Source organism: Dreissena polymorpha, chromosome 8, assembly GCF_020536995.1.
Source record: "Dreissena polymorpha isolate Duluth1 chromosome 8, UMN_Dpol_1.0, whole genome shotgun sequence".
NCBI classification, from domain to species: Eukaryota; Metazoa; Mollusca; class Bivalvia; order Myida; family Dreissenidae; genus Dreissena; species Dreissena polymorpha.
The window spans coordinates 74,404,609-74,432,393 of NC_068362.1; the positions used below are offsets into that span (position 1 = coordinate 74,404,609).

Consider the following 27,785-nt stretch of genomic DNA (forward strand, 5'->3'; position numbering starts at 1 on the left):
GTCTTTCTGTCCTTCCGTCTGTCCGGTACTTTTGTGTCCGGAGCCATATCTTGGAAGTGCTTTGGCGGATTCAATGAAACTTGGTATGAGTATATATATATGGATAAGAGGATGATGCACGCCAATAATGGCATTGTACACCATCTGTTAATAACAGAGTTATGGCCCTTTGTATCTTGGAAAAATGCTTTTTTGTGTCCGGAGCCATATCTTGGAAGTGCTTTGGCGGATTTCATTGAAACTTGGTATGAGTATATATATGGATAAGAGGATGATGCACGCATAATGGCATTGTACACCACAGGCTAATCAGGAGCGACACTCTCCGCCTAAATTTGAATTTTGCTACGAAGAGACTTTTTTGAAATGAAAAATGTCATTAAAGTATGAAGTTTCGTCCCTGATTAGCCTGTGCGGATTGCACAGGCTAATCTGGAAAGACACTTTACGCACATCCATTTAAGCCCCTTTTCACAGAGCACGGCCCATTTGTATTTTGATTTTTTCACCCCAGTCTGACCTGACAAGGTTATTTTGTCCATAACAGACCTGACAGCCTCATGTTGCTGTGAAGTGGGCTTTCAACAGTAAAGTGTACCCAATTAGGATCATTATAGCAAAGTTTGAACAGCTGAGAGAGTGACCACTAGAGATGGAGAAGGTCAAATGGCAAACAATGTTTTCAAAGTGGTGGCATTTGTGGGCTGTTACACATGGAAATATCCAGTTTTTACAAGTACATGTTAATTATGTTGTTGTAAATCTGGAAAACAATTTAAGTATGATCAGCAGATCAATGTTGGAGGTTGTGTGGAAGTGTTGGTACTTTTGCATATGCCATTAAATTATGGAATTATGACATTATTTTTAAGCCCATTTAACACACACATTTGTCACTTGTTAGAACACTGTAAAATGGTTGCACTTTGCTCACATTCAATCATGTACCATAAGAATCATAATAATGTTTAGAAAAGGATCAAAGTTGGTTTTCAATTATCTGGCCATAAAGTGTAATTCCATACACCCAAATTATCTGTCAAATACCTCAGTGACAATACTCAATTGATTTTATTTGTGGTTCTGTTATTTTGCAGTATTTCTGTAACCAATCAAGTATCAGAGGCCAGAGTAGTGTGAACCTTGCAGAGGCCAGAATCTTAAACTTATGAATAATTGAGCAATTTTAATTTATGGAAATATGCTTGTCATACTGAAAAAAAACATTGATTTGCCTTTAAAAACTCCACTATGTCAGAACTTTCAATGGTCCTCATTTTTAGCTCATCTATTTAAAAAAAAAAAAAAAGAGCTATTGTCAACACCTTGGCGTCGGCGTCTGCATCGGCGTCTGCGTTGGCGTCGGAGTCTGGTTAAGTTTTGTGTTTAGGTCCACTTTTCTCATGTATCAAAGCTATTGCATTCAAACTTGTTACACTTACTTACTATCATGAGGGGACTGGGCAGGCAAAGTTCGATAACTCTGGCATGCATTTTAACAGAATTATGTGCCCTTTTTATGTCCCCCACTATAGTAGTGGGGGACATATTGTTTTTGCCCTGTCTGTTGCTTGGTTGGTTGGTTTGCGCCAACTTTAACATTTTGCAATAACTTTTGCTATATTGAATATAGCAACTTGATATTTGGCATGCATGTGTATCTCATGGAGCTGCACATTTTGAGTGGTGAAAAGTCAAGGTCAAGGTCATCCTTCAAGGTCAGAGGTCAAATATATGTGGCCAAAATCGCTCATTTTATGAATACTTTTGCAATATTGAAGATAGCAACTTGATATTTGGCATGCATGTGTATCTCATGGAGCTGCACATTTTGAGTGGTGAAAGGTCAAGGTCAAGGTCATCCTTCAAGGTCAGAGGTCAAATATATGTGGCCCAAATCGCTTATTTTTTGCAATATTGAAGACAGCAACTTGATATTTGGCATGCATGTGTAACTTATGGAGCTGCACATTTTGAATGGTGAAAGGTCAAGGTCATCCTTCAAGGTCAGAGGTCAAATATATGTGGCCCAAATCGCTTATTTTATGAATACTTTTGCAATATTGAAGATAGCAACTTGATATTTGGCATGCATGTGTATCTCATGGAGCTGCACATTTTGAGTGGTGAAAGGTCAAGGTCAAGGTCATCCTTCTAGGTCAAATATATGGGTCAAAATTGCTCATGTAATGTAACTTCTGCAATATTGAAGCTAGCAATTTTATATTTTACATGCATGTGTATCTCATGGAGCTGCACATTTTGAGTGGTGAAAGGTCACGGTCAAGGTCATCCTTCAAGGTCAGACGTCATATAGGGGGACATTGTGTTTCACAAACACATCTTGTTATACTTAGAAAATTGAAAATTTGGTTAAGTTTTGTGTTTAGGTCCATTTTATTCCTTAAGTATCAAAGCTATTGCTTTCATACTTGCAACACTTACTAACTATCATAAGGGGACTGTGCAGGCAAAGTTATATAACTTTGACTGGCATTTTGACTGTGACAGAATTATGTGCCCTTTTTATACTTAGAAAATTGAAAATTTGATTAAGTTTTGTGTTTAGGTCCACTTTATTCCTAAAGTATCAAAGCTATTGCCTTCATACTTGCAACACTTAATAACTATCATAAGAGGACTGTGCAGGTAAAGTTATGTAACTCTGACTGGCATTTTGACAGAATTATGGGCCCTTTATACTTAGAAAATTGCAAATTTGGTTTTAAGTTTTGTGTTTTGGTCCACTTTACTCCTAAAGTATCATAGATATTGCTTTCATACTTGGAACACTTGCAAACTATCATAAGGGGACAGTTCAGGACAAGTTGCATAACTCTGGTTGTCATTTTGATGGAATTATGGCCCTTTTTTGACTTAGTAACTTTGAATATATGGTTAAATTTTGTGTTTAGATCCACTTTACTTCTAAAGTATCAATGCTTTTGCTTTCAAACTTCAAATACTTTCATGCTATCATGAGGGTACTGTACCTGGCAAGTTGAATTTTACCTTGACCTTTGAATGACCTTGACTCTCAAGGTCAAATTATTCAATTTTGCTAAAATGCCATAACTTCTTTATTTATGATCAGATTTGATTGATACTTTGACAAAATAACTCTTACCTGACATACCACAATAGACTCCACCCAAACCATCCCCCACGCCACACCCCAGAATTCTCCCCTCCCCCTCCCCCCAAAAAAGTATTTTTTTTGTATTTTTTGTTTGAAAGATCAGCTAATAAATGACCTCACCCTCACACTAAACCCCCCCCCCCCGCCGAAGCGCCCCCCCCACTGACCCCCCCCCAAAAAAAAAAATTAAAATAAAAAATATTTTTTAAACATGGTTAAAAACACACATATTTATTTTTATAATTTTTTTTTGAAAGACCGTCCAACCATCCCACCCAATAATAAATAATAAATGACCACACACCCTCACTATACACCCATCTCCACCCCACCCCTCCCTCCTTTGTGATTGAAATATTGAGATAGGTCCCTTCACATTAAAAAAAAAAATAGATGAGCGGTCTGCATCCGCAAGGCGGTGCTCTTGTTCTAAATATGTTGTGATTGTTTGTTTCAGTATGTTTGTGGATAAATGAATTTTTGTTGAATCAACGTACATAGTCAGATTTTAAATAATGCCAAAATATGTGGGGAAAAAAAACAACATACATGTATACAACAGTCGGATTTTAAATAATGCAAAAATATGTGAGAAAAAACAACATACATGTATACAACTTCTCACCCTGTTCTCCGTGTATTTAAAAAACTTCCAGTCCTTAGCGCCTTCTCAGAAGTAGCATCAGCTTGTATATTTATGCATTTCAAAAAGAGGTGGTACCAGTGATTAAAGGCAGTGTACTGGAATTGTTGTTTGTGTTCTAAGTGTGCGGGTATACATCACAAATATAAAAAAGTAGGGTTGTGTGTCCAACAGAGGTGTATACTTTTTGCACATTCTTGTGCACATACATTGTCTTATGTTTTTGGGGTGGAAAAAGGAAATGAGGGGAAACATGGATGTCAGAGCATTGTGTTGGTCTGTGGAGATTGAAACCATGCTGGGTGGTGTTGTGATAATTATGGCAAATTATTTGGATAAGCCCAGAGATTAGCTGAGTGCATGATCACATTACTGATCATGTGACCCATACTGGAGGCATGGGGTCTGTGCAAAGTATCATGCATTGGTGTTTCTGGGAGTGTCAGAGAAATTTTTTGTCTGACTGAATTTGGTGGTTTGATCTTTTTTCAATAGAAATTTCCAGCTCACAGAAAAAATACAAGAGTGAAAATACTTTAAATTTTCAGGAATTTCAATTGCCATTATTAGGTGTTACATGTTTTTTAGCTCACCTGAGCACAACGTGCTCATGGTGAGCTTTTGTAATCGCCTTTTGTCCGTCGTCCGTTGTGCATTTATGCGTTGTGAATTGTGCGACGTCAACATTTGCCTAGTTAACTCTCTAGAGGGCACATTTATTGTCCAATCTTAATGAAATTTGGTCAGAAGATTGGTCTCAATGATATCTTGGATGAGTTCGAAAATGGTTACGTTTGATTGAAAAACATGGCTGCCAAGGAGCGGGGCATTTTTCCTTATATGGCTATATATGACTACAGTACAGGCATGGTGTACCTAAACAAAAACGCCTGTCAGCGGTGTTCACTTTTCCCGATGGGTGACATTTCGCGGGGGGCGGACACACTACTGACCGCGGTGTTCTGTTCAGTGAACACCCGAAATCACCGCAATTTCACGCTATCGATAACGGGAACACTTTCATGTCATTTTCATGAAACATATCGAAGTAATTCTCGTATATGATATCAGAAACGGGACTTGCTTTAAACATTTACAATTACAATATTTATTTTCATAAGATTTGCTGAAAACAAATGAGAACCAAACAAAGGTACACAGACAATACAAAATATAAATAATAATGACAAATTAAATAAACAAAACGTTGGTTTATTTTCGAAAAATCGCTTTTACTTTCACCCGATATCCAGAAAAGGACTGTTGAATGAAATCTAAATATAGATGACGCTGTTCATTGGTCATTGTAAAAGAATATTCATGAACTCAGGGGTGTCAATTTTCCGGATTATTCCGGAAATCCGGATTTGAGCCGTCCAGGGTTGATTTTGAGGTGAATGTAAATCGGATGATTTTGTTTAAGGCGGGTGGGGGTAGGGACAAAATTCTTTTAGTGCGGGTTCATTTCAGAACGAATATTGATATAGCATCGTCGGCATTCTGGACATTTGCGCTTGGTACCGTTTTTATTTTTTGATTTCTGATTAGTAAGCGGCTGGCACTGACATCAGCAGTAACTGGCAAAGTAAAGCACTGCAATATCATATTTTAAAACAATATGTTAATCAAATTTGCTAGGTTACTGGGTTTCATTTTCTGTAGTCAAACGATATGCATATTTTATTTCATTTGCAAATGATGTATTGCGACATGTTTTCGGACAGTCTTTTTCGAATACGCTGGTTTGTCGATTTTAATTTAATTTCGAAGTTCTTAATATCATTTGTTTAGAATGACAAATACACCTGCGGTGTAACGGATGGTTTGATTTATAATATTTCGCATTGTACTCACCAGAAATTGCACCTAGAAAGACTTTAAAAAAAGAACAATAAGCTAGGGCTCGGGGGGTTTGGCCCTCTCTTCCCTTTATCCTACGGCTTAATATTCCGGATTTTAAATTGGGGACAATTGACACCCCTGTGAACTGTACACAGCACTTAATGTGCAATGCCAATTCCAAGTCATTTGCGAGATACATGTACCCCGATACTTATATTGAAATTCACAACGAAGCTTTTACAATGTTGCCTGCTATTTTCGTGCGCTTTTTGTAGATAAAAACTGGACACGAAAATATCATGGGCATATACATGCATTTATTTGCGGCTACAATTTGTTTCAGAACATGAACTGTACATGATGCCTATGAAAACCCTTGTCCTGATTGGACGCTTATTTCATCAAATCTTTAAATAGAATCATATGCCGAAATTCATTTGATACTTTCGAAAATTGCTAACGTTTGTGTAATTGACATTTTTGTCAATATTATCGTCCATATTACACACCCATAATTTGCTTTTAAAAATGGAAATCGGGCAAATATAGGATTATCGAGTAATGGATAAAGATGGAAGAAGTTGCATGTATGTGATTGAGACAGTTGACAGGTATGCATCGGGGAATCAAGAGACTCGGGATAATACCATTACTACAATCAGTTATTATGAGTTCTCCATGGCTTCAAACTGTTAATTGCACAATCAAACACGCTAGGTGCGAACACGGTTTTCTTTTATATGAGATGTTTAAAAAGACAGAAAACACTGTCATGAACATGGGTGTGAAAAACATAATTCATTATCACTTTTACATGAAAGGAATCAATACAATACTTTAATGATCAATTATTTTTTTTTTAGCGGACACTATGAACACTGCGGCAGATATTATGCGTCCATGGTGATTCACGGTGTTCGCCTTATTGAAAACGCCCCCTGCAAACATTTAATCTGGAAACCCATCGTGGGGTTCATTTGGTACGCGAACACAGTGAAATGAACACCGCGGCGAGTGGCGTTTGTTTAAGTACACGGTGCCTGTATATAGTAAAATCTTTTTAACACTCTAGAGGCCACATTTACAGTCCGATCTTCATGAAACTCGGTCAGAAGATTCATCCCAATAATATCTTGGACGAGTTCAAAAATGATGCCGGTTGGTTGAAAAACATGGCCACCACGGGGGCGGGGCATTTTTCCTTATATGGCTTTAGTTAAACCTTGTTAACACTCTAGAGGTCACAATTATTATCTGATCTTCATGAAACTTGGTCAGACGATTTGTCCCAATGATATCTTGGATGAGTTTGAAAATTGTTTTGGTTGCTTTTAAAACAATGGCCACCAGGGGGCGAGGCATTTTTCCTTATATGGCTATATAAGGCTATAGTAAAACCTTGTTAACACTCTAGAGGCCACATTTATTGTCCAGTCTTCGTGAAATTTGGTCAGAAGATTGGTCTCAATGATATCTTGGATGCGTTTGAAAATAATTATGTTTGCTTGAAAAACATGGCTTCCAAGGGGCGGGGCAATTTTCCTTGTATGGCTATAGTAAAATCTTGTTAACACTCTTGAGGCCACATTTTCTGTTCGATCTTCATGAAACTTGGTCAGAAGATTCATCCCCATAATATCTTGGACGAGTTCATAAATGATGCCGGTTGGTTGAAAAACATGGCTGCCAGGGGGCGGGGCATTTTTCCTTATATGGCTATAGTAAAACCTTGTTAACACTCTAGAGGCAACATTTATTTTCAGATCTTCATGAAACTTGGTCAGAAGATTTGTTCCAATAATATCTTGTTATCTCAGGTGAGCGACTTTGGGCCTTTCAGGCCCTCTTGTTTTAGTTTTGTAGTTATAAATAATGGGCCTTCTTAAAACACACACACAGTCACACACACACAACTGTTGTTTCAGTATTAGTCACAGTGTGGAACATGTATTAATTGTCTTCATTTTACTACTGCCTAATTATTATGGGCTGTTACCATTTTCTAAAAAAGTGGTGTTCTAGAACTTTATGTCTATTATTCATCTTTCCTTTTTTCAGTCGACCCATATTGTATTGCAATACAATTTCCTATGCAGTTTATCATAAGGCAGAAGAATGTTTTGCTGGAAGCATGTTTTTATTGTAGCAATGTTTTTATTATAGTTAAAGGTGTCTATTATATGAGGTCAAGCCAATTATCAGCTATTTGCACCTGTCTGTGTGGTAATTGGTGACATTTTTCACCAGTTTATTGCTTGTTGTATTGCAATACTTTTTCCCAATGACAGGGTGTCCTATTAACCTTGTACAAATACCACACAACTGCATAACAAAGCAGTCGTGCTTTCACTTTTAAAATAGAAAGTTAGGGTTTTGTGTTATAAATGGTTTTTAAAGCTTTTTTGGATCTATTGCTTGGTTTAGTTAGCACAGCACAGTGTACTGAAGCCAGGTTGGTAGTTGTTCCAGTTTATTTGGATTATGGTGATTTTGGGGCTAATGCAGATTTGTGCAGCTTTTGCATCAACCAAATCAACTGATGCAATTGTCAACTTGATATTTGAAAGCCCAGAACAAATGAACTAAAATGCATTTTTTAACTTTATTTAAAAAGGTAACACACCATTTTTGTTTTGAATTGATTGATTCTTTGTGATTGTAAATTATAATTATTATTCCAAGGTCAATAAATACATGTGCATTTAAGAAAATTGGTTTCTTTATCCCATTTTGTGAATAGCATACAGAATGAATGAGAATACAACTTTATATTAAATGATTTCAGTGTCATGTTTGGGTTGACATCAAATGGGTAGCTTCTAGCTAGATTGTGTACATAAGCTATTCTATGCTACCGAGTATAAAGCTTCACAATAGTTATGACAGCTAGAGTCCCTTTGATGCTGTGGAAATATAATAACATAAACATGGGATTGAGTTTCTCAAATGGTATGCAATGTTAATGTTTCCTTCTAGTAATACATTGGAAAGGAAGGTTAAGAGATTTGTCAGTGCATGAACCTGGCTGGTTTTGAATTGGATACTTGTTATCCGTTTTGCTGTGTCTCATCTGATTGATGTTTTAAGGGAATAAATATTTTGTAATTTGAGTTTGCGATTTACATTAATAAAATGTTCTGCCCATGGAGGGATGAAGGGATTGTTTCAATGATATCTGTATATGAGCCACACTCTGGGAAAACAGGGTTTAACGCATGTGCTTAAAATGTCCTCGCAGACGGTTCATGGGAAAACAGGGTTTAACGCATGTGCTTAAAATGTCCTCGCAGACGGTTCAGGCTTATCAGGGATGACAATTTTTGGCCATGATTTCAGTTTAGAAAAGACTTCCTAGTAACATACTTTCATGAATTTTTAAAGTGTTGTCCCTGATTAACCTGTGCGGACGGCATTGGCTAACTTGGGATGACACTTTACATGCATGCATTAAGCCCCGTGTTTGCAGAATAAGGCTCAATTGTTCGTTTGGGACTCACAGAGTTGCTGAATGTCTATTTTCAGGGGTGTGGTAGTGTGGTGTGAGGGCGTGCCAGCATGAGTGGGGCGCCACAGGTGAATGGGCCCTCCAGCCCCACCGGGAAATACATAGACACAATAGGTAAGGAAAAACATGCCAATTAATTGTTTCTTAATAGCATTTACCAGAATCTTGAGCTGCAGTTATATCCCTGACCACAAGGAAGGGGGCAAATAGAGAGAGGCATTTAATGGCAAAAAGGTTTTTTTTTAGTTTGATTTTCATTTTGTGGTTTGAAATGCCTTTTTGCATGAAGTCATTTACTCGGTTTAATATTTGTTAAGGGAATACTTGTGTAAAGGAACACTTATGTGATGTTAACCTGTCTAAATGAAACTCAACTCCGTGAACAGTATTTTCATTCCATGCATTCTTTTCAACTTACAGCTTACATTCAGTACTGTTTGCTATTTACCAAAACTTGAAAGGGTCCCTTTAATATAAAAAACTTATTGCATTTCTGCATAAATATTTCTCTTATCTGTTTTGTAGCATAATTGTGAAATACAATTTGAGCTTAAAAAAGCTTGTCAATTTCAGAGTATTCCACCCTGCTTGTTTCTTTATTGTTAACTAAGGTGTTGTAATATCTGGACAAGATTATAGTGAACTCAATTAATTGCAGTTAGTTGATAGCTGTTGACAGCAATAGCGTGAACATGTAAACAAACCTTGCTGATAAGTACAAGGGGTAGTATTTAGAGAGGCCTACTGTACATAGCCATAATATACCTTGGTTTCTACACTGTTACATATGAAGTACATATTATTATTATGTATGAAAGAGCACATGAGAGCGCATGAGATTTTCTATCAGCAAGATGTCTGAGAGAAATTGACACAAGGCCAAGAATGTAGGGGTGAATATTGAAGCTTAGTTGCTTTGAGAAACAACACTATCTCCAGCATACACACAGCATCTTCATATTTAAAGATCTCATATACATTGTACATACATTGTGTGCTAATTAAGGTTTTCAGAGGGAGAAGTTTATGATACTGGCCATCACATATAGTTTCTGTCAATAAAATGGCAGTAGAAATGTATGTGAATAACATAATTGTTACTTTCCCTTACGTCTCTCAAAAGTTAAACGATGTCTGATATAATAATTTTTATTTTCTTGCTTTTATTACTCGCTTTTCCATAAATGCCAGACATGATAACATTGGTATTTTTAAGATGATTGGAAATAGGTTTTATTCTGGTAGTAATGTTTAAAAATAAAGATTCTATTATCTTGGCTACAAGACTTATTCCCCTGATTTACTTGGGATTTCTAAATAAAAGAAACCATGTATATAATGAATAAAACATGTTGTGGATGTTGAATTTTTATCTGATATTATTTTCCAACATTTTTCTTATTAATCATAAGTATCGGTCATAAGTGTAAAAATCTTAATTTCTGTAGTCATATGCGTGCCTCTTGAGAATTCAAGTGGTACTTAACCCTTTTCCTTGTCTGTGAAATCACTTACTTGGGCGTAGTCTTCATATATTACATTTCTGTATAAAAAAATATAGATTATGAGACTGTACACCATTGTTGTTTTTTATTTGAGATAACTTGTGAGAGAAAATGAAAACATTGTCTGTTTTATGCTAAGCTTTTGACAAATAGGGTCACAATATTTGTGGTTAGTTGTGTTTTTCTTGGTCGATGTTCTTTATTGATGTTAAAGCACAAAAATAAGGTGTTTTTATGCCCCCGGATCGAAAGATTGGGGGTATATTGTTTTTGGCGTGTCTGTCTGTCATTGTGTCAGTCATTGTATGTTTGTGTCACAAAACTTTAACCTTGGTTAAAGTTTTATAACTTTTGCAATATTGAAGATAGCAACTTCATATTTTGCATGCATGTGTATGTCATGGAGCTGCACATTTTGAGTGGTGAAAAGTCAAGGTCAAGGTCATCCTTCAAGGTCAAAGGTCAAGTATCATTGTATTTTTCATTCCTAAAACTTTAACCTTCGTTAAAGTTTGGTCATAACTTTTTGAATATTGAAGATAGCAACTTGATATTTGGCATGCATGTGTATCTCATGGAGCTGCACATTTTTAATGGCTAAAGGTCAAGGTCATCATTCAAGGTCAAAGGTCAAATTTATGGTTTCAAAGCGGCGCAATAGGGGGCATTGTGTTTCTGACAAACACATCTCTTGTTTAATTTTAAACTGTTGCATTAACGAAGTATCAGTCAAAGAGATATGATGGGGGGGGGGGGGGAATAACATTTGAAGAAAATAATTAGTTTAAGAAAAAAGCGCAACACAAGTAGTTTCCAACAGTTTGCATAATTTGATAAAACATTGTAAATAAAGAGTTCTCTGTTTAATTGTCAATTGTTTGTAAGTATAAATTGCTCTTAAAGCAAAAACCAGTGTTGGATTCGTTACATGTAAATCCTGTCAAGCATGGATATAAACCTCTGTATGTGCCAGACATCATATTCAATATTGATTTCCATTTACAATTTATAGCTTGGGGCCCTGGTTTTCACTTTCAATTAGGATCAATAAAATGCTAATGGTGTTATCATATGTATTCCTATGTTATTAGTTCAGATACAATCTTTGACCAACAAGTGGCCAACAAGTGTCTGTTTGCTCAAAATATAAACTAATTTTGCATTAATTTGTGTAAAGATATTCAGGAAACACACATTTTAATGTAACTGTAAGGCTAATGAATAAATTTGAGATTTTATTTGTATGTGACAAGAAGATACTTAATTCCAGTTTTTGGTTTGTTGAGCATTTGAAAATTGCAAAAAAAAAGAGTAATAGGTTATGTTCATGAAAAAAGTGAATGAAAATGAGATTTTTATTGTCCAGCTTCACAGAAGCAGACTGAGGCGTATAGCAATTCACTTGTCAATTAGTTCTTCCATCCGTTTTGAGGTTAACTCAAAATGACACATTTTGTTTTGTATAACATAATGCTTTCTACAAATCTTCAATTCTTAACTCTTTCCCCGCCAGAAGCAAAGTGAAAATGGCTTTTGCAACCAGCATAAAACCAGAACAGCCTGCGAGTAACTCCCAGACTGTTCAGATTTTATGCTGTTTGCTGCTCATCATTATCTAAGGTATGAAAAAGAAGCCTTTTAACTTAAATTTAGTAATATAGGTCTTTAAATTAATATAACTTTCTAAGGGACTGCAAATGCAGAAAAATAAGTTTCTAAGTGGTAAAGGGTGAAATGGATGATGTTTTGAACTCAATTAACACATCCACATTACGAGACCTCATTTTGACCTTGATACATTTGTTATAACTTACTTTTGGACTTGGACTTATTCAGAAAGTCCAAATATTTGGTTTAAACAAAATGATGTGTTTGTTCTAATATCAAGATGGATTGCTATATAGTTTCTTGCATGGATGTAATCCATGAACACTCTAAACACACAATCAGGCATTGCTTGGTCATGTAAAATAAGAAAAACAGCAAGTAGCATAATATAGATTTTCTGTATTTCCTTGATTGATAAAGGCTGTCAAAAGGTATGTAATAAATCTATGTACATCCACTCATACATTCACAAACTGTGGAAGAATTAAATGTCAGTGACCACATGTGATCTACAGAAACTACCATTATCTGCAGAAACCCACAAATATCCCCAAAATGTTCTGCTTACAGCGCACCAGACATTATGCAGTAAAGAATTTCAAAGAATTTGTAGAATTAGAGACAGTTAGTTAATGAAGCATACAGAATTAGTGACAGACCATATAATTGTATATTGTCTTTTAATTCAAAACAGCATCAACAAGAATTAAAGTGATGTAAATGTTTGCACATTTCAGAGATCTATTGAGACACTCTACCAGGGTCGACACATTATGCAAAATCGGGAAAAAATGCCTCCTTAATTTTGAAATACACATATATACACATATTGCTCCAGCTAGGCCTAAATGGAAAGGCGCCACGCCCTACCCTTCCGAAGCCCCACCCTGCCCTTTTCAAATCCTAGCTGGAGCAGTACATACACACAATTCTCATGCTCTTACTTATAATTGTTAAAGAAGATAAAACCGGCAATATTGTATCAATTATTTTCTGTCTGCAAATGGTTGCAAACCTTGCAGATGTTACCACATGGAAATAAACTTTTAGCAACATTCCACACAACAATTTATTGATCATTAATTAAGTGCAACACAGCACTATCGGAATAATATATAAGGACCTATTTGTCATACAGAATTTACTGTCAAAACAATGAGACTTTAAATGGATAGTTGTTTTAGCCATGATCAATTGCTTTACATTGACTTCAAGCTTCAAACTTGATATAGGTCCTAGCCTTTTCCTGGCGTATCTAAGGGTCGGTTTAGCGGACGCATTCCCAAAGTAAACAGGCTGTCCGCATCTTGCTAAAACCTTAATATTGGCTCTAAAATCAAAGTGCTTCCACCTACAACATTGAAACTTAATATGTAGCTGCACCTTGATGAGTTCTACAGGCCACACCCATTTTTGGGTGCCTAGGTCAAAGGTCAAGGTCACTGTGACCTCGAATATTGTTCTGACAAGCTTTAATTTATTCAAAACTGCACCTGCAGCCGAGCGTTTGCACCGGCCATGCAGCGCACTTGTTTTAAAGAGTTAAATTACCATAATTACTTTTAGTTTTCGGACACAAAGTTTTCGGACACCCTCTTTTTAGCAAAAATAAATATTTTTGTGACTTAATGTTTTCGGACATACCGGTTTTTGTCCATAATTAATGTCTCTTAATTTTCGGACAGTATATTTTACAGCGCTTTTCTACAGACTTCACATATTGCATTCCTTTAAGATCTTTGAACAGAAAGATTGACTGTTATACAGACTTGACTATATAGCATAAATAAGTAACTTTATTTGTTATGAATTATGCAGTTATGCATTGGTTTCTCAATCTGCATAATATTTCACCGTCATTTATGAGAGCTATTTTCATGGCTGTAGCTGGGAAATAATGTCCCAGGTGCTTTGATGTCAATAATTTATATCCAGTTTCACACATTGCATTTCCCCACATAAAATGGCTGTAAAATGTGCCCTTGTCTTTGTTGGCTTTCATGCTTTCAGAACTGTAATAGTTATGCTTGGTTTTATTATGATAATCATGTTGTAAGCATGAAGTTATAGTATTCCTCTTTTTTATTGATTTCCTTATTTGGAATGCAAAAATGTTTTATTCAGAACTGTCTAGAAAAGGATATTATAAGTCATAAGAAAGGAACAATAATTTTATTACCGGCAAGAAATAGCAAAAAAAACAGCAACAAGGCACAATTACAATTCAAAATAGTGATGAAGCCTTGGAAAAATACAAGGAACAATTTCAAAAGATGTTTAGCGTAAGAAAAATACAAGGAACAATTACAGGGGATGTTTACCCATAGAAAAGCACAAGGAATAATTACAGGGGAGATTTAGGCACAGAAAAATACAAGAAACATGTTCAGGGGAGATTTAGGCACTGAAAAATACAAGGAACATTTACAGGGGAGATTTAGGCACTGAAAAATACAAGAAACATTTACAGGGGAGATTTAGGCACTGAAAAATACAAGGAACATTTACAGGGGAGATTTAGGCACTGAAAAATACAAGGAACATTTACAGGGGAGATTTAGGCACTGAAAAGTACAAGGAACATTTTCAGGGGAGATTTAGGCACTGAAAAGTACAAGGAACATTTAAAGGGGAGATTTAGGCATAGACAAATATAACAACAACTGCTGGTGATAGAATAATATAAGAAACAACTGCAGAGGATATTTAGTCATAGAAAAATATAAGAAACAACTACAATGGAGATCATAGGCATAGAGGGAAACAATGGACAAATACAGGAAATATATAGCCAAAGAAAAATACAAGAAACAAATACAAAAGAGGTATAGTCATAAAAGACACAATGTCATCTTTTTTTGTGTGAATATTTTTTGAAAAAAAAGTGGTATGATATACTAGTATATGACAAAAATTGCTTGTGCTGGTTAAGTTATATACTAGGGCTCAGTTTTATAGAGATGATATGTTTAAGTGTTTTTGTCTGTGTCAACTTAGAATAGTAACACATTGCACCATAGTTCAGTTTAAACCAGCTCATGATATTCTTACCTCTATAAAATAACATTAGCTGGCAAACAAGACCTAGTGAATATTTTACATGCAATGAAAAAGAAAACATGTTTATGTATAGTGATTCATTATACATGTAAGCTGGTGACCTTCAGTTATTAAGCTGTTTTGATGTGAAATAGATATGCAAATCAGTCTGTTGTCAAAAGCAACATCAAGCTCTGCAATGATATGCATGCATTGCGGTATCATCTGTACCGTGCATCGAAAAAAAAATCATGTATTCATGCTTTTGAAGATGTCTGGTCTCACATGATCTCATGGAAGAAAACGGGACAGAATAAACTTTTCTTTACTGTGTTTTTGGTGCACTATTCATGTTGTGAAATCATAAATACGGTATTATATTTTGATGCAATGATTGAACTGTTTTATCAGTATGCTGCGCTTCTTTAAACATTTCATTTTATCCCGGTTTTGCTGCAGCAAAATATAAATGATAACTTTCTATACCCACCACTGAAAGTTTTGATGCATAGACATTTTATTTGACTCATAATTAAAACCCTCTTAATTGACATGCTTGTATCATGTTGACGCATGAACATTAATGATTTTTCGATGATGTGCTAAATGTTTGTATTATCTACTTGCTTACAAGATGGCATTGCATAACAGAAAAATATAATTGGTAGAGTCAAAGTTGTATGTCTTTCACTCCTCTATAGTAAAGAAATTGAGATTTGAATTAGAATTATGAGGTGCAATACTGTCAAACAAAATGGTGTAAAGTGTAAATGTCAGTAAAGTTTGTTAGTTGCTTGCTAAAACTTTGCTGTTTTGCAATTGGTGAGAAATTGAACAAATTTTTCTCATCATGCTACACTTCTATATTTATTATGACCATTTCTGAATTTTACAAATCTATTTTTGTGTTTCAGATCTTTTTAAATGATAAAAATGCTAACTAAACTTGTTATGCTGCATGTTCACCGTACAAAGCACCTCTTAAATATGACCATAACTACCTCCAGATCCCAATAAAGTAGAGTACTAAATAAAGTTGTTATGTCACATTTGCACGGTACAAGTACCACTCGAATATGACAATTTCCTTCTCCCAATCCCAAAAATGATGTTTACAAACTAAAATGTAATGCTTCATGTGCACCATACATGTAAAAGCACCTCTCGTATATGACCGTATCTACCTCCAGATCAAATTATTAAGTTCTCTTACTAAAATTACATAGTCATAATGACCATTATTTCCTCCAGATCCTGATGATGAAGAGTACCAGAAGAACTTACGCCGGCCGGCGGAGGTGAAAGAGGACATAAAACAGATGTCAGACCGTTCGCGCGTCTCGCTGATCCTCAACAGCGAGGCATTTCGCCGGGAACTCGAGGAGATTGTGGACGAGCAACTTCGCCAAGGCAATGCGCCGGCCAGCCTGCTCGCCCTCCAGCAGATCTCCAACTTGCTCCTGCCAAACCACAAGTTCTCTCACGGCTCTATGCTGGGGGCAGGAGGTACGTATATTTAGGAAAATTTGGGTCTGTGTAGGGGATGCTGTTAACAATTTTGTGAAATAATATGTAGAGTCAGGCAGAGCCATGAAGAAGATATTAGCTTTTTACTTTTTTATAACCTTGCCAACTCTGGTTATTTTCTGACAAAATACTTTGTTTTCAGTATATGATTTTGTATGCCCCTCTTTTATGCCCCCCAGGTTATTTCTGACAAAAGACTTTGTTTTCTTTATATGATTTTGTATGCCCCCCCCCCTTTTATGCCCTCCATGTAGGCTTTCTTTTAATATATTTGCTTTATGTAAATAAGGTTCTGTTTTAATGGCTTTTTAAACAAGAATTGACTCCAGTTTTGAGCAAATCATTGAGGGCTTAAGCAAACATTTTACTAATAAAACATTTTCGTCAAACTGAAAGTCTGGCATCGAGTGTTTATTTAAGACCACTTATTTTAAAAAATTAACAAGGTTTTTAGAGCTTAATCATGCTTTAGTTATCAGTTAATCTGAAGGACAAACGTATTCTTATTGTGTAATGTCTACTATTAAGACATTTGTATTTCCCTTTATTTGCTGATAAAATTGATGTACACAGTCTTACTGGTAATGATTGCTAGCTGAAAAGACAAGTTGACATTTACAAGATTTAACCAGCATGTACGTGTTCTTAACCAGTTGATAAAAAACATCCTTAACACAAAAACATCTGTTTACCAAATACTTCAAAATAAAGTACAAATAAAAAATGCAACAAGTCTATCATTCATTCTTTGATTTTTTTTCAGTGCATGTACTTTTGCAGAAAAACCTTAAATTGTGACAAACTGTATGTTCATTCTGTACATAATAATACACTCTAGCTAAACTCTTTTCTATCAAAAGATTTTATCATTAAAAGCATTGCTTGTGTAAATATTTGTTTTCTTTTCTAATCAGATAAAGTCAGCTTTCCTGTTAAGAATGACACATGATAAATACAGGTTTTCTGATTCATGAAGTCACTTTTGTTATCTTGATTAAAGAAAAGGTGGTCTTTGTTTAAAGCTGCCGTTGCCCTGCAAAAAAAATACAAAAACATGTGACTGGAAATGAGACCACTTGATTGATGGGTTGTGAAAAGGCAATTATTGTGCTGCGACCGATTGCAAAAGTCTGGGATGTTTAAAGCATATTTTAGATCATGCACAGTTGAATTAATTAAGGCTAAGATTTGCCAGTGTAAACACTTTCAGAAGTTTTATACCACAATGTTATGAAAATGCCTTACATGGTTGAACATTTCTCCAACAACTCCCCCCCCCCCCAAAAAAAAAGTACAGCATTCAAACTGAGCGTGGGTTGTTGTTTTTTTGTTTCTACAATGACAAGTTTCAGTTGAATATTATTCAGTGTTTTTAAGACCTGCATTAATCATATGCTTATTGTCCCCTACCGGTTTCACCGGAGGGGACTTATGGTTTGTGCTCTGTCTGTCTGTCTGTCTGTCCGTCACACTTTTCTGGATCCTGCGATAACTTTAAAAGTTCTTAATATTTTTTCATGAAACTTGCAACATGGATAGATGGCAATATGGACATTATGCACGCCATTTCATTTCGTTCCTACGTCAAAAATTGTGGTGCTATGGCAACCAAAAAAAAAACAAACTGAAAATGGTGGAATTTCTGACAATGGTGGAGCCGGTAGGGGACCATATTGCTTGACAATAGCCTTGTTGTCAATATTTGTTGGCACATTGATGACCAAAAAAAAACAAGAAACAAAAAAATGCTTTTCAGTAAAATGTCTTATTCTGTCCGGTATATTATGTTTATTTATTGTTGAGTACCAACTGAATCATCATGTACATGTATTAACGTCGAGCATGTTAGTACAAAAATACTTTTCTTAAAATGAAACTATATACAAGTTAAAAGTTTAACCCTTTACCACTTTATAAAGAAGTATTTTTATGCATGTGAAGTCCCTTAGAAATTAAATTTAATTAAAAACCTTTCTCACTTACCGTAATTAAAGTTTTAAAGGCTTCATTTCCAACCCTTAGATACTGATGAGCATCAAACAACATAAAACCTGAACAGACTGCGAGTTACTTGTAGGCTGTTCTGCAGGTTTTATGCTGTTTGCACATAGCCATTTTCACTTTGCTTCTGAGAGGGTTAAATAAAAGAAAACAATCAGAAATAATAAACAAAATCTCACATGTCGTAACTAAATGACGTGCAATCAAGTCATCACACATCATTATTCAGACATGTCCTAGGTTGAGGTCATAATTATTCTGATATCCATTCATAACAAGGAAGCTCTTGTCTGATATCATAATAAAAATTGTCTAATTTAATATTGAAACAATCATTGTATTACAAATCTTTAACTTCATGAGTAATATGATTTTTGTGTATTTTCCTGGAAAGTGATGAAAGGAAATACGTATTTAAATAGCTTTTTACTGGAAAGTTTTGTATTGTTAGTGAAAAAGGTTTTATCAAATTGTGAGCAATCAGGTTCTGGAATGTTGATAGAATGTTATATTCCAAAGATTTTTTAATTTCTTGTGACTCCTGAATGATCATTTTTGCCTGAACACCTGTTAACTTATCCAATTGATGGGTTGATACTGGCGAATGTTTTTGTGAAAGATGAATTAACCTCCAGGAATATGTTTAAAAAGAAAACATTAACACTGTATTAACCCATTTAAGCCTAGTGGACTCTCCCATCCGTCTAAATTGGATCAATTTATTTCCAAAATTAGGGATGTCTAGTATATTAATTTCTATATTTAGAATATTTCTTATGCCTCGGTCACACTGTCACGATTCAGAGCTACGAATGAGCTACGATTCAATCGGCTACGAATGACTACGAAATTGTCAAAATTCGTAGGCCGCTACGATTTCAGTACGGAGCACAACGAATCTACCATCAAAATGTTGGAAAACGAACAAGGGAAGGTACGGACTGCTACTGATAGACGCGATTTAGTACGGAGCGACACGAATCGGTACGATCAAACTACGAATCCGCTACGGTCTGGTACAATTAAGTACGATGCTACGCCAATCAGTACGATCTAACTACGGATCCGCTACGGTCTAGTACGGGTAAGTACGAACTAGAACGATCCTCTACGAAGCAGTGGGAATTGCGACAGACTGGTACGGACAGGTAGGAACGAACTACAATTGAACATTGCGCCCACAGCCTCTTGTATTGTCAGACAGAGAATGCCTCCCAAAAACAGAACATGCAAGCGGCAGCAACAGCGCGTAACAGCAATAATGGAATCAGCCGTGTCTGGGGAAGAGTGTACCTCCTCCATCCAAAACCAAGAGCTGGGTTGTCTTAAGGCCAGTCCACCACCTCCGTTTTCTTCTCTGACCTTATAAAGTATGTAATTATTGATGTACAAATAAATATTATGCTTACGAAAGTATGATTAATTTTGTATTTTATTATGTCGGCTATTAATTTAACAATTATTAAATCACGTAAAAGTAAGAGCAAGATTCAAAAGGCATATGAGGTACACACCTGCAAATAAAAAAAAATGTATTACTAGTACCATAAAAATGCAGTCATAAGTCTACCCGGCTCATAAGTCGGGGGGTATACTTTGGTACCATAATTGGAGATTTTGAGTATGTTAGCTTCATAAGTCGAGTCAGAAATTTTCTGTTTACGAATTTCATAAACGCACGCCATTTTAAATGTACATGAAGTTGCGGTAGTATTCTATACATTGCACATGACGTCACTGTGGAACTGTTGAACGTAGGCAAAGCCAACACATGTATTCTAAACTTCGTTAAATATATTCAATGCGGTTTATTGTGGAAATGGAAAATAATATTTTTCAATATAGACAAGCAAAGCATAATCATTCACTCTATCACACGTATTTTAAATGCATTGTCATAAGCCTGGCGTTTGCGTTTACCAGGCATTTTCAAAGATTTATCGTAAGTCCAGTTGTGATTATGTTTATCTAATTAATAAAAGGTTGCACTCAATAATCCACGCTAGTAATTATCCATAAACTATTTTCCGCTTTTAATCCGATGAAACAATGTTATCACTGTAATCCAATCTTTGTACTTTAAATCTGACTGTCAAAACAATTGATAAGTGTCTCGGTAAAACGTGTTTTTATAACAATGATTGACATACCCAAGAGACCGCTAACTCCACCTTTTTCTCTGAAACAGTTTCAAAGGCGGAGCTATACACGTGCTCATGCATAATGTGCGATTGCAAGCGAGTTACAAACACGCGATTGGTTAAGCATATCGCTTCTCTAAACAAAGGAATCCAATTTTGTCGGCGAGAAAGGTGTTCTTTATGGCTTCTTGATAGGAAACGGCTTTCCTTTGATGACGTCAAACTGTCGATTCACACATATTGCGAATTTTCGCGAGACTTTAAATGATGTCCTTGATGCTTTGTTTACATAATCAGTAAAAAAAACATCACCTGCTTACATGAAGACTTTGGATTAGATTATAAAAATAAAAACAAGAGTAATTGCTAACTGTGATTATATTAATTGGTAAGTATCAGTAAAAATACGGCGTTTTGTTAGTCGTAAATCAACGTTTTTTTTTAATACAATAAAAACAACTATTGCCGCGGAGATCAATCTTCGTCAAAATTCATTTTTTTTTTTTTCATGGAATTTCTTTTTTTTTTTCATGGACGACCTCATAAGTCGATACCGGTTTTTTAATCAAATTTTGGAAGTAAAAAATCTCGACTTATGACTGCGTTTTTACGGTAAGCTCAAGTGATAATATTTTCAAAAATACGTAACCTTTAGCACAAAGCTATACTAGTTATACGATATTGAATCATTATTACCTCTGTGCATATCGTCAAGCAGCTCAACTACGGCCTCTGCATTTTGTGCAATATTAATATCCAAGTGTAACAAATTAATCGCAAACGCTATTTGCTGGCGGTTCATGATTGTGAACTCAACAAATGCAAGTACGGTTGCTTTATAATTTCAATGATGTATTTCAGTAGCAATGTATTGTAGTGGACCGTACATGTCCGTACTGTTTCGTGCTGAAATGTAGTACATCGTACACGATCGTGCAAATTGCTGCCTATCCGTAGTACAACATACTAGAACCGTGGCTTTCCGTAGTATATCCGTTGAATAATCGTAGCTAATACGTAGCGTAACCGTACCGCTCCGTAGTTCTTCGTATCAATCCGTAGAAGTCCTTGAAATTCTTTGGGCCTACGAAAAGGTACGGACGGCTACGGTGTCGTTACGAACTAGTATGGATCAGTACGGTTTAGTACGGACTGCTACGGATACGCTACGGTCAATAAATTCGTAGCAATTTTTTGAACATGTTAAAAAATTGTCAAGAGTCGCTACGGACATCCAAAAACTACTACGACTGATCACAGATCAAGTACGGAGAGCCATGGTCCAGTAAGGATAGCTAGGAACTGTGACGAAAAGTATTTTAGCTCGTTCGCAGCACTGATTCGTGACAGTGTGACCGAGGCATTACAAAAATTCCTTAAAGCAAACAGCGCAGACCTGTGTCTACGCCGTTTACCAAGGCCTTTTTTCTAGACGCTAGGCATAAATGGGTTAAAGAAAAGTTGCAATCTGGAGATCTTGTATTATTTAAAGCACTGAACACAGTACACTTCAACACCGTTATTTCGAACACCAGTAATCCGAAGTCACCGTTATTTCGAAGTATATTTCTGGTCCCGATTTTGATTCTTGTTTGTTTAATGTAAAATTTCATTGTTAATCCGAACTTCGTTAAACCGAAGAAATCATTAATTCGAAGTGATTCTGTCAGTCCCAACACTATAATTCGCACCTAATTGTCAATCTTTAATCCGAAGTCAAAACTGCAAAATACTGAGCGTAATTTCACACACTTGTCGTGGCACGTCAAAAGCCGATTATCACACCATTGTCGTCTGCATGAACGCCGGTGTTCAGAGAGACATAGCGTATTATAAAAAAAAATGTTAATTCATTTCCGAAAATGTATGCATATGTATGTATGATAATTTGTGCTATTCGTTTTATTTTATACGCTCTGTAATTAGAGAAAAATAAAACCAAGAAAAAGAATCGTTTTATTACCCCGTTTGTTACGAGTAGAAATATATTGCTATCTGACTAGTTAAGTAAGCGTGTAACCGAACCATGCGAATTCCACAACGTTTTATTTTTATGCCCCCCTTCGAAGAAGAGGGGGTATATTGCTTTGCTCATGTCGGTCGGTAGGTTGGTCGGTCCACCAGGTGGTTGTCAGACAATTACTCAAGAACGCTTGGGCCTAGGATCATGAAATTTCATAGGTACATTGATCATGACTTGCAGATGACCCCTATTTATTTTGAGGTCACTAGGTCAAAGGTCAAGGTCACAGTGACCCGAAATAGTAAAATGGTTTCCGGATGATAACTCAAGAACGCATACGCCTAGGATCATGAAACTTCATGGGTAGATTGATCATGACTCGCAGATGACCCCTATTGATTTTGAGGTCATTAGGTCAAAGGTAAAGGTCACGATGACCCGAAATAATAAAATGGTTTCCGAATGATAACTCAAGAACGCATACGCCTAGGATCATTAAACTTCATGGGTAGATTGATCATGACTCGCAGATGACCCCTATTGATTTTGAGGTCACTAGGTCAAAGGTCAAGGTCACGGTGACCCGAAATAGTAAAATGATTTTCGGATGATAATTCAAGAACGCATATGCCTAGGATCATGAAACTTTATAGGTAGATTGATCAGGACTCGCAGATGACCCTATTGATTTTCAGGTCACTAGGTCAAAGGTCAAGGTCACGGTGACCCGAAATAGTAAAATGATTTTCGGATGATAACTCAAGAACGCATATGCCTAGGATCATGAAACTTCATAGGTAGATCATGACTCGCAGATGACCCCTATTGATTTTGAGGTCACAAGGTCAAAGGTCAAGGTCACGATGACCCGAAATAGTAAAATGATTTTCGGATGATAACTGAAGAACGCTTTTGCCTAGGATCATGACACTTCATAGGTACATTGATCGTGACTTGCAGATGACCCCTATTGATTTTCAGGTCACTAGGTCAAAGGTCAAGGTCACAGTGACAAAAGTCGTATTCACACAATGGCTGCCAGTACAACGGACAGCCCATATGGGGGGCATGCATGTTTTACAAACAGCCCTTGTTAAGGAATCAAAGAAGTCTTCTGTCAAATGTTTATTTCGAATTATTGTTAATCCGAAGTTTTTTTAACGGTCCCGACGACTTCGAAATAACGGTGTTGAAGTGTACATGGATTCCAGGAGGGTCGGTTTTCTAAGAATGGAATTTTGAGAAAATTCAGTGAGGCAATGCAGACAATAGACTCAAATATATTACCCTTTTAATATACATAAAATATTCAACTGCTGTTTATAGTGATGTATTATATTTGGCATTTTGTTTTGCGACACACTTATAATATGATATTTACCAGCACAAGTTCCTTATATGCATGCAGTTTAGCCAAATTGAGCCTATTATGTCATCAGCTCTTTGATTTTTTTTTTAAACTTATAAATGTTACATACAATCTAAAATGGCAAAGTTAGCTTGCAAGGAATGCTAATTCACATGTACATGATTGTATGCAAAAAAAGAGAAGAACAACCACAAACAGGTTTCCGCTAGATTTTGTCTTATGTAAAAAGGAGTGTTGCTTACAGGATTTTATTTTAGTGAAAAAATCTTTGAAATAAATAGTTTAAATGAGTTTTGGGCTTCTAACTGATCAAAAGATATTTGTCAAACATTCAGTTGGTCCTGCATTAATACAATATTCTTAAACAGAACACCATGCATCAACAGAATAAGGGACTGATCTGTTATAATTATTGGTCATGAACGTACATATGTACAACGTAAGCGAGCAATAGAAAGTTGTGTATTCTAATAATATAATAATATTACAAAAATTCCATAAAAGCGTAGTGTCGTCCAAAATTATTGTGTGCAGTCTGCAAATGCTTATCTTGGACGACATTTTTTGGCTTTCATGGAATTTTTGTTATAAAGTAAGCTTCTCTTTTAGTGAAAAACTAGTAAGAGGTGAAAGTGTTTTCCCTGATTAGTCTGTGCAGACTGCACAGGCTAATCTGGGACAACACGTTACGCCCATGCATTAAGTCCTGTTTTCCCATAGCAAGGCTTATAATTATTTTGAATGCTCATCTATTCAGCGCCCCCAGTGATTCCTGTGGCAGACATAAAGGGCACGGAGGCCATGTCGTACACAAAACAAGAGAAAGCACTGAGGTGCAAGCTGGCCTCCTGCTACAGACTTGTGGACATCAATGGCTGGTCACACAGCATTTATAACCATATAACGGTGAGAGGGTGATAGACAATGGCTGGTCACACAGCATTTATTACCATATAACGGTAGGAAGGTGACAGATAAGAATAATGTGTGTGATAACAAATGATACCCAAAAATATGTTATAATGATCACAATAAAAATAAATTTCGAGGGTTGAACGGAAGACTGTTGTAACTCATAATAAATAAAGAAGGAGATACAACAGTTTTCCAATTAGCCCTCAACATATTATTTACAACCAAGTTACATTAAGCTTGTATGAAATGTTTCATTTCAAGATAGTCTTTTCTTAGCAAAAATCATGTTTTTGCGGTAAATGTCGTCCCTGATAAGCCTGTGTGGACTGCACAGGCTAATTTGTGACGACACTTTACACACATGCATTAAACCCCTTTTTCACAGAGCAGGTCTCAAATTGTTTTCAATGACCTCTGTCTTACATTAGCGTATTATGCAAAAAAAGCCAGCGATTAATTCATGTATAACCTGTCATGATGGATTTGTACTACAGCACAGACTCTGTACACATTGCCTGCTGTGGGCGTCAGATGATAAATTCTCAAATTTGTACACCTATTCATAAATTTTGATTTATCTTGTTTAAACATCAATCTATCAAGCTTAATGTGGTCCAAATGGGTCCAGCTTAAATGATGGCAGATCAAGCTTTGATGTTATGATTAAACGATATATTAATATTGTTAGTCAACATGAATGCAGTTCATTGCTTTAAGGGTTATGGGAATATTAAACTGCATTATAAAAAAACTAAAGGACAATTTATTCAACAGTTTGCCAGTGCATGATGCTTAAAACAGTGTTAATACTTACAGATGTCTATTCAACTAGAGTTATATTATGCTTCCGTCATGATAATGGCTGAAGGGCATTTAGTGTTTGTACAGATGGGTGGGGGGAGGTGGGGCATCGGTGTTCTCTGGAAGCACCGGCTGCCGGCGATTTCACCAGTTACTTACAATTTTAGCGCTTGCTACTTATCCCCAAAATATCAATTATAAACAGTGCAAAAAACGCTAGTTTTAGTTCTCAGACGCTGGCTACTTTCAAAATATAACTGACGTCTCAAATTTTTATGGAGAACACTGAGGTATCTGTGTACCCATACACATTTCTTCTTTATAAATGTCTAGATAACTTATATATTTGACCAAAATCAATCGCAACTGTATCTTCTTCCTATATTTAAAAAAGAATCGAAACTGTATCTTCTTCCTATATTTAAAAAAGAATCGCAACTGTATCTTCTTCCTATATTTCAAAATCAATCGCAACTGTATCTTCTTCCTATATTTATTTTATGAGCTATTGCTGTTTCAAATAAACCGGAACTGACAATTGATGATATTTAATTTAATATTTTTCAAGTACTTTCTCATTAACCGCTTTCCTCATGAACTTCTTTCTATTGTTTCAGGCCCGTGTCAGTCAAGACCACGAGCACTTTCTAATCAACCCGTTCGGCATGAACTACTCAGAGATCACTGCTTCTTCGCTAGTAAAAGTGGACTTGCAGGGGAAAGTGCTTGATGAGGGCACAACCATGCTGGGCATAAACCGGGCTGGCTTTAATCTTCATTCAGCCATACACCAGTTTCGGCCAGACATTAAATGCATCATCCATCTACACAAGCCATCTGTAGTCGCGGTAAGCAGGCAGGGCTGGTGTTCTGTCATGGGAAACCATCTTTTGCTGTAATTGTAAATCATGAAAATCCTTTGTAGTTGCTCCAGTAGTTATACAAATGGCCTTCAGGCATATAAAATATCCATAAGGAAATTGCCTGAAGAAGATGTCAATTTAACACAAAATGGGACCACCATATAGAATGGAGTTTAAACCCTTAAGTTGAGCTTTGTTTTCACAGAATCTATACAAGGTTTGTTTGGGAATAAATCATAAACAAATGTTAAAAAAATAAATACTTTTTCCATAATATTAAGCACTATTAATAGCTTTTATAAAATATTTTTACATCTTGATAACTATAAGGGTAATCATAATAATGGATCAGCCCAAATATCTCTTTAGTAATTTTTCCGATTGCCCTTGTATTGTCTCCCATTTGTTGTATTCCCATTGCAGGTATCGAGTATGACGTGTGGATTCCTGCCTCTGTCCCAAGAGGCCCTGATCTGTGGTGACATCAGTTACCATGACTACAATGGCATCCTTGTGGATGAGTCAGAACGCGAGAAGCTCCAGAGAAACCTAGGACCAATTAACAAAGTAATAGAGAAAGCTAGGACCAATTAACAAAGTAATAGAGACACCTAGGACCAATTTACAATCTATCAGAGAAACCTTGGACCAATAAACAAAGTAATGTAGACACCTAGGACCAATTTACAAAGTAATAGGGAAACCTAGGACCAATGAACAAAGTAATGGAGAAACCTAGGACCAATAAACAAAGTAATAGAGAAACCTAGGACCAATCAACAAAGTAATAGTGAAACCTATCACCAATTAACTAAGTAATAGAGAAACCTTGAACCAAATAAAGTAATAAAGAAACCTAGGATCAATTAACAAAGTTATAGAGAAACCTAGGACCAATTAACAAAGTAATAGAGAAACCTTGGA

The 27,785-nt window shown here is 36.0% G+C and overlaps 1 protein-coding gene across 18 annotated transcripts in view; it reads left to right on the forward strand.

Annotated features, from left to right (window-relative positions):
* LOC127841975 (gamma-adducin-like) overlaps positions 1-27,785 on the forward strand; it is an 89,522-nt gene that overhangs the window by 25,151 nt on the left and 36,586 nt on the right. For all 18 annotated transcript variants that reach the window (XM_052371185.1, XM_052371191.1, XM_052371193.1 and 15 more), the window contains 5 exons: positions 9,147-9,243; positions 16,533-16,787; positions 25,040-25,188; positions 26,616-26,846; positions 27,285-27,428. In XM_052371185.1, coding sequence (XP_052227145.1) covers positions 9,180-9,243; positions 16,533-16,787; positions 25,040-25,188; positions 26,616-26,846; positions 27,285-27,428 — 843 coding nt within the window. In that variant the 5' untranslated portion in view covers positions 9,147-9,179. The remainder of the gene's footprint in view (positions 1-9,146; positions 9,244-16,532; positions 16,788-25,039; positions 25,189-26,615; positions 26,847-27,284; positions 27,429-27,785) is intronic.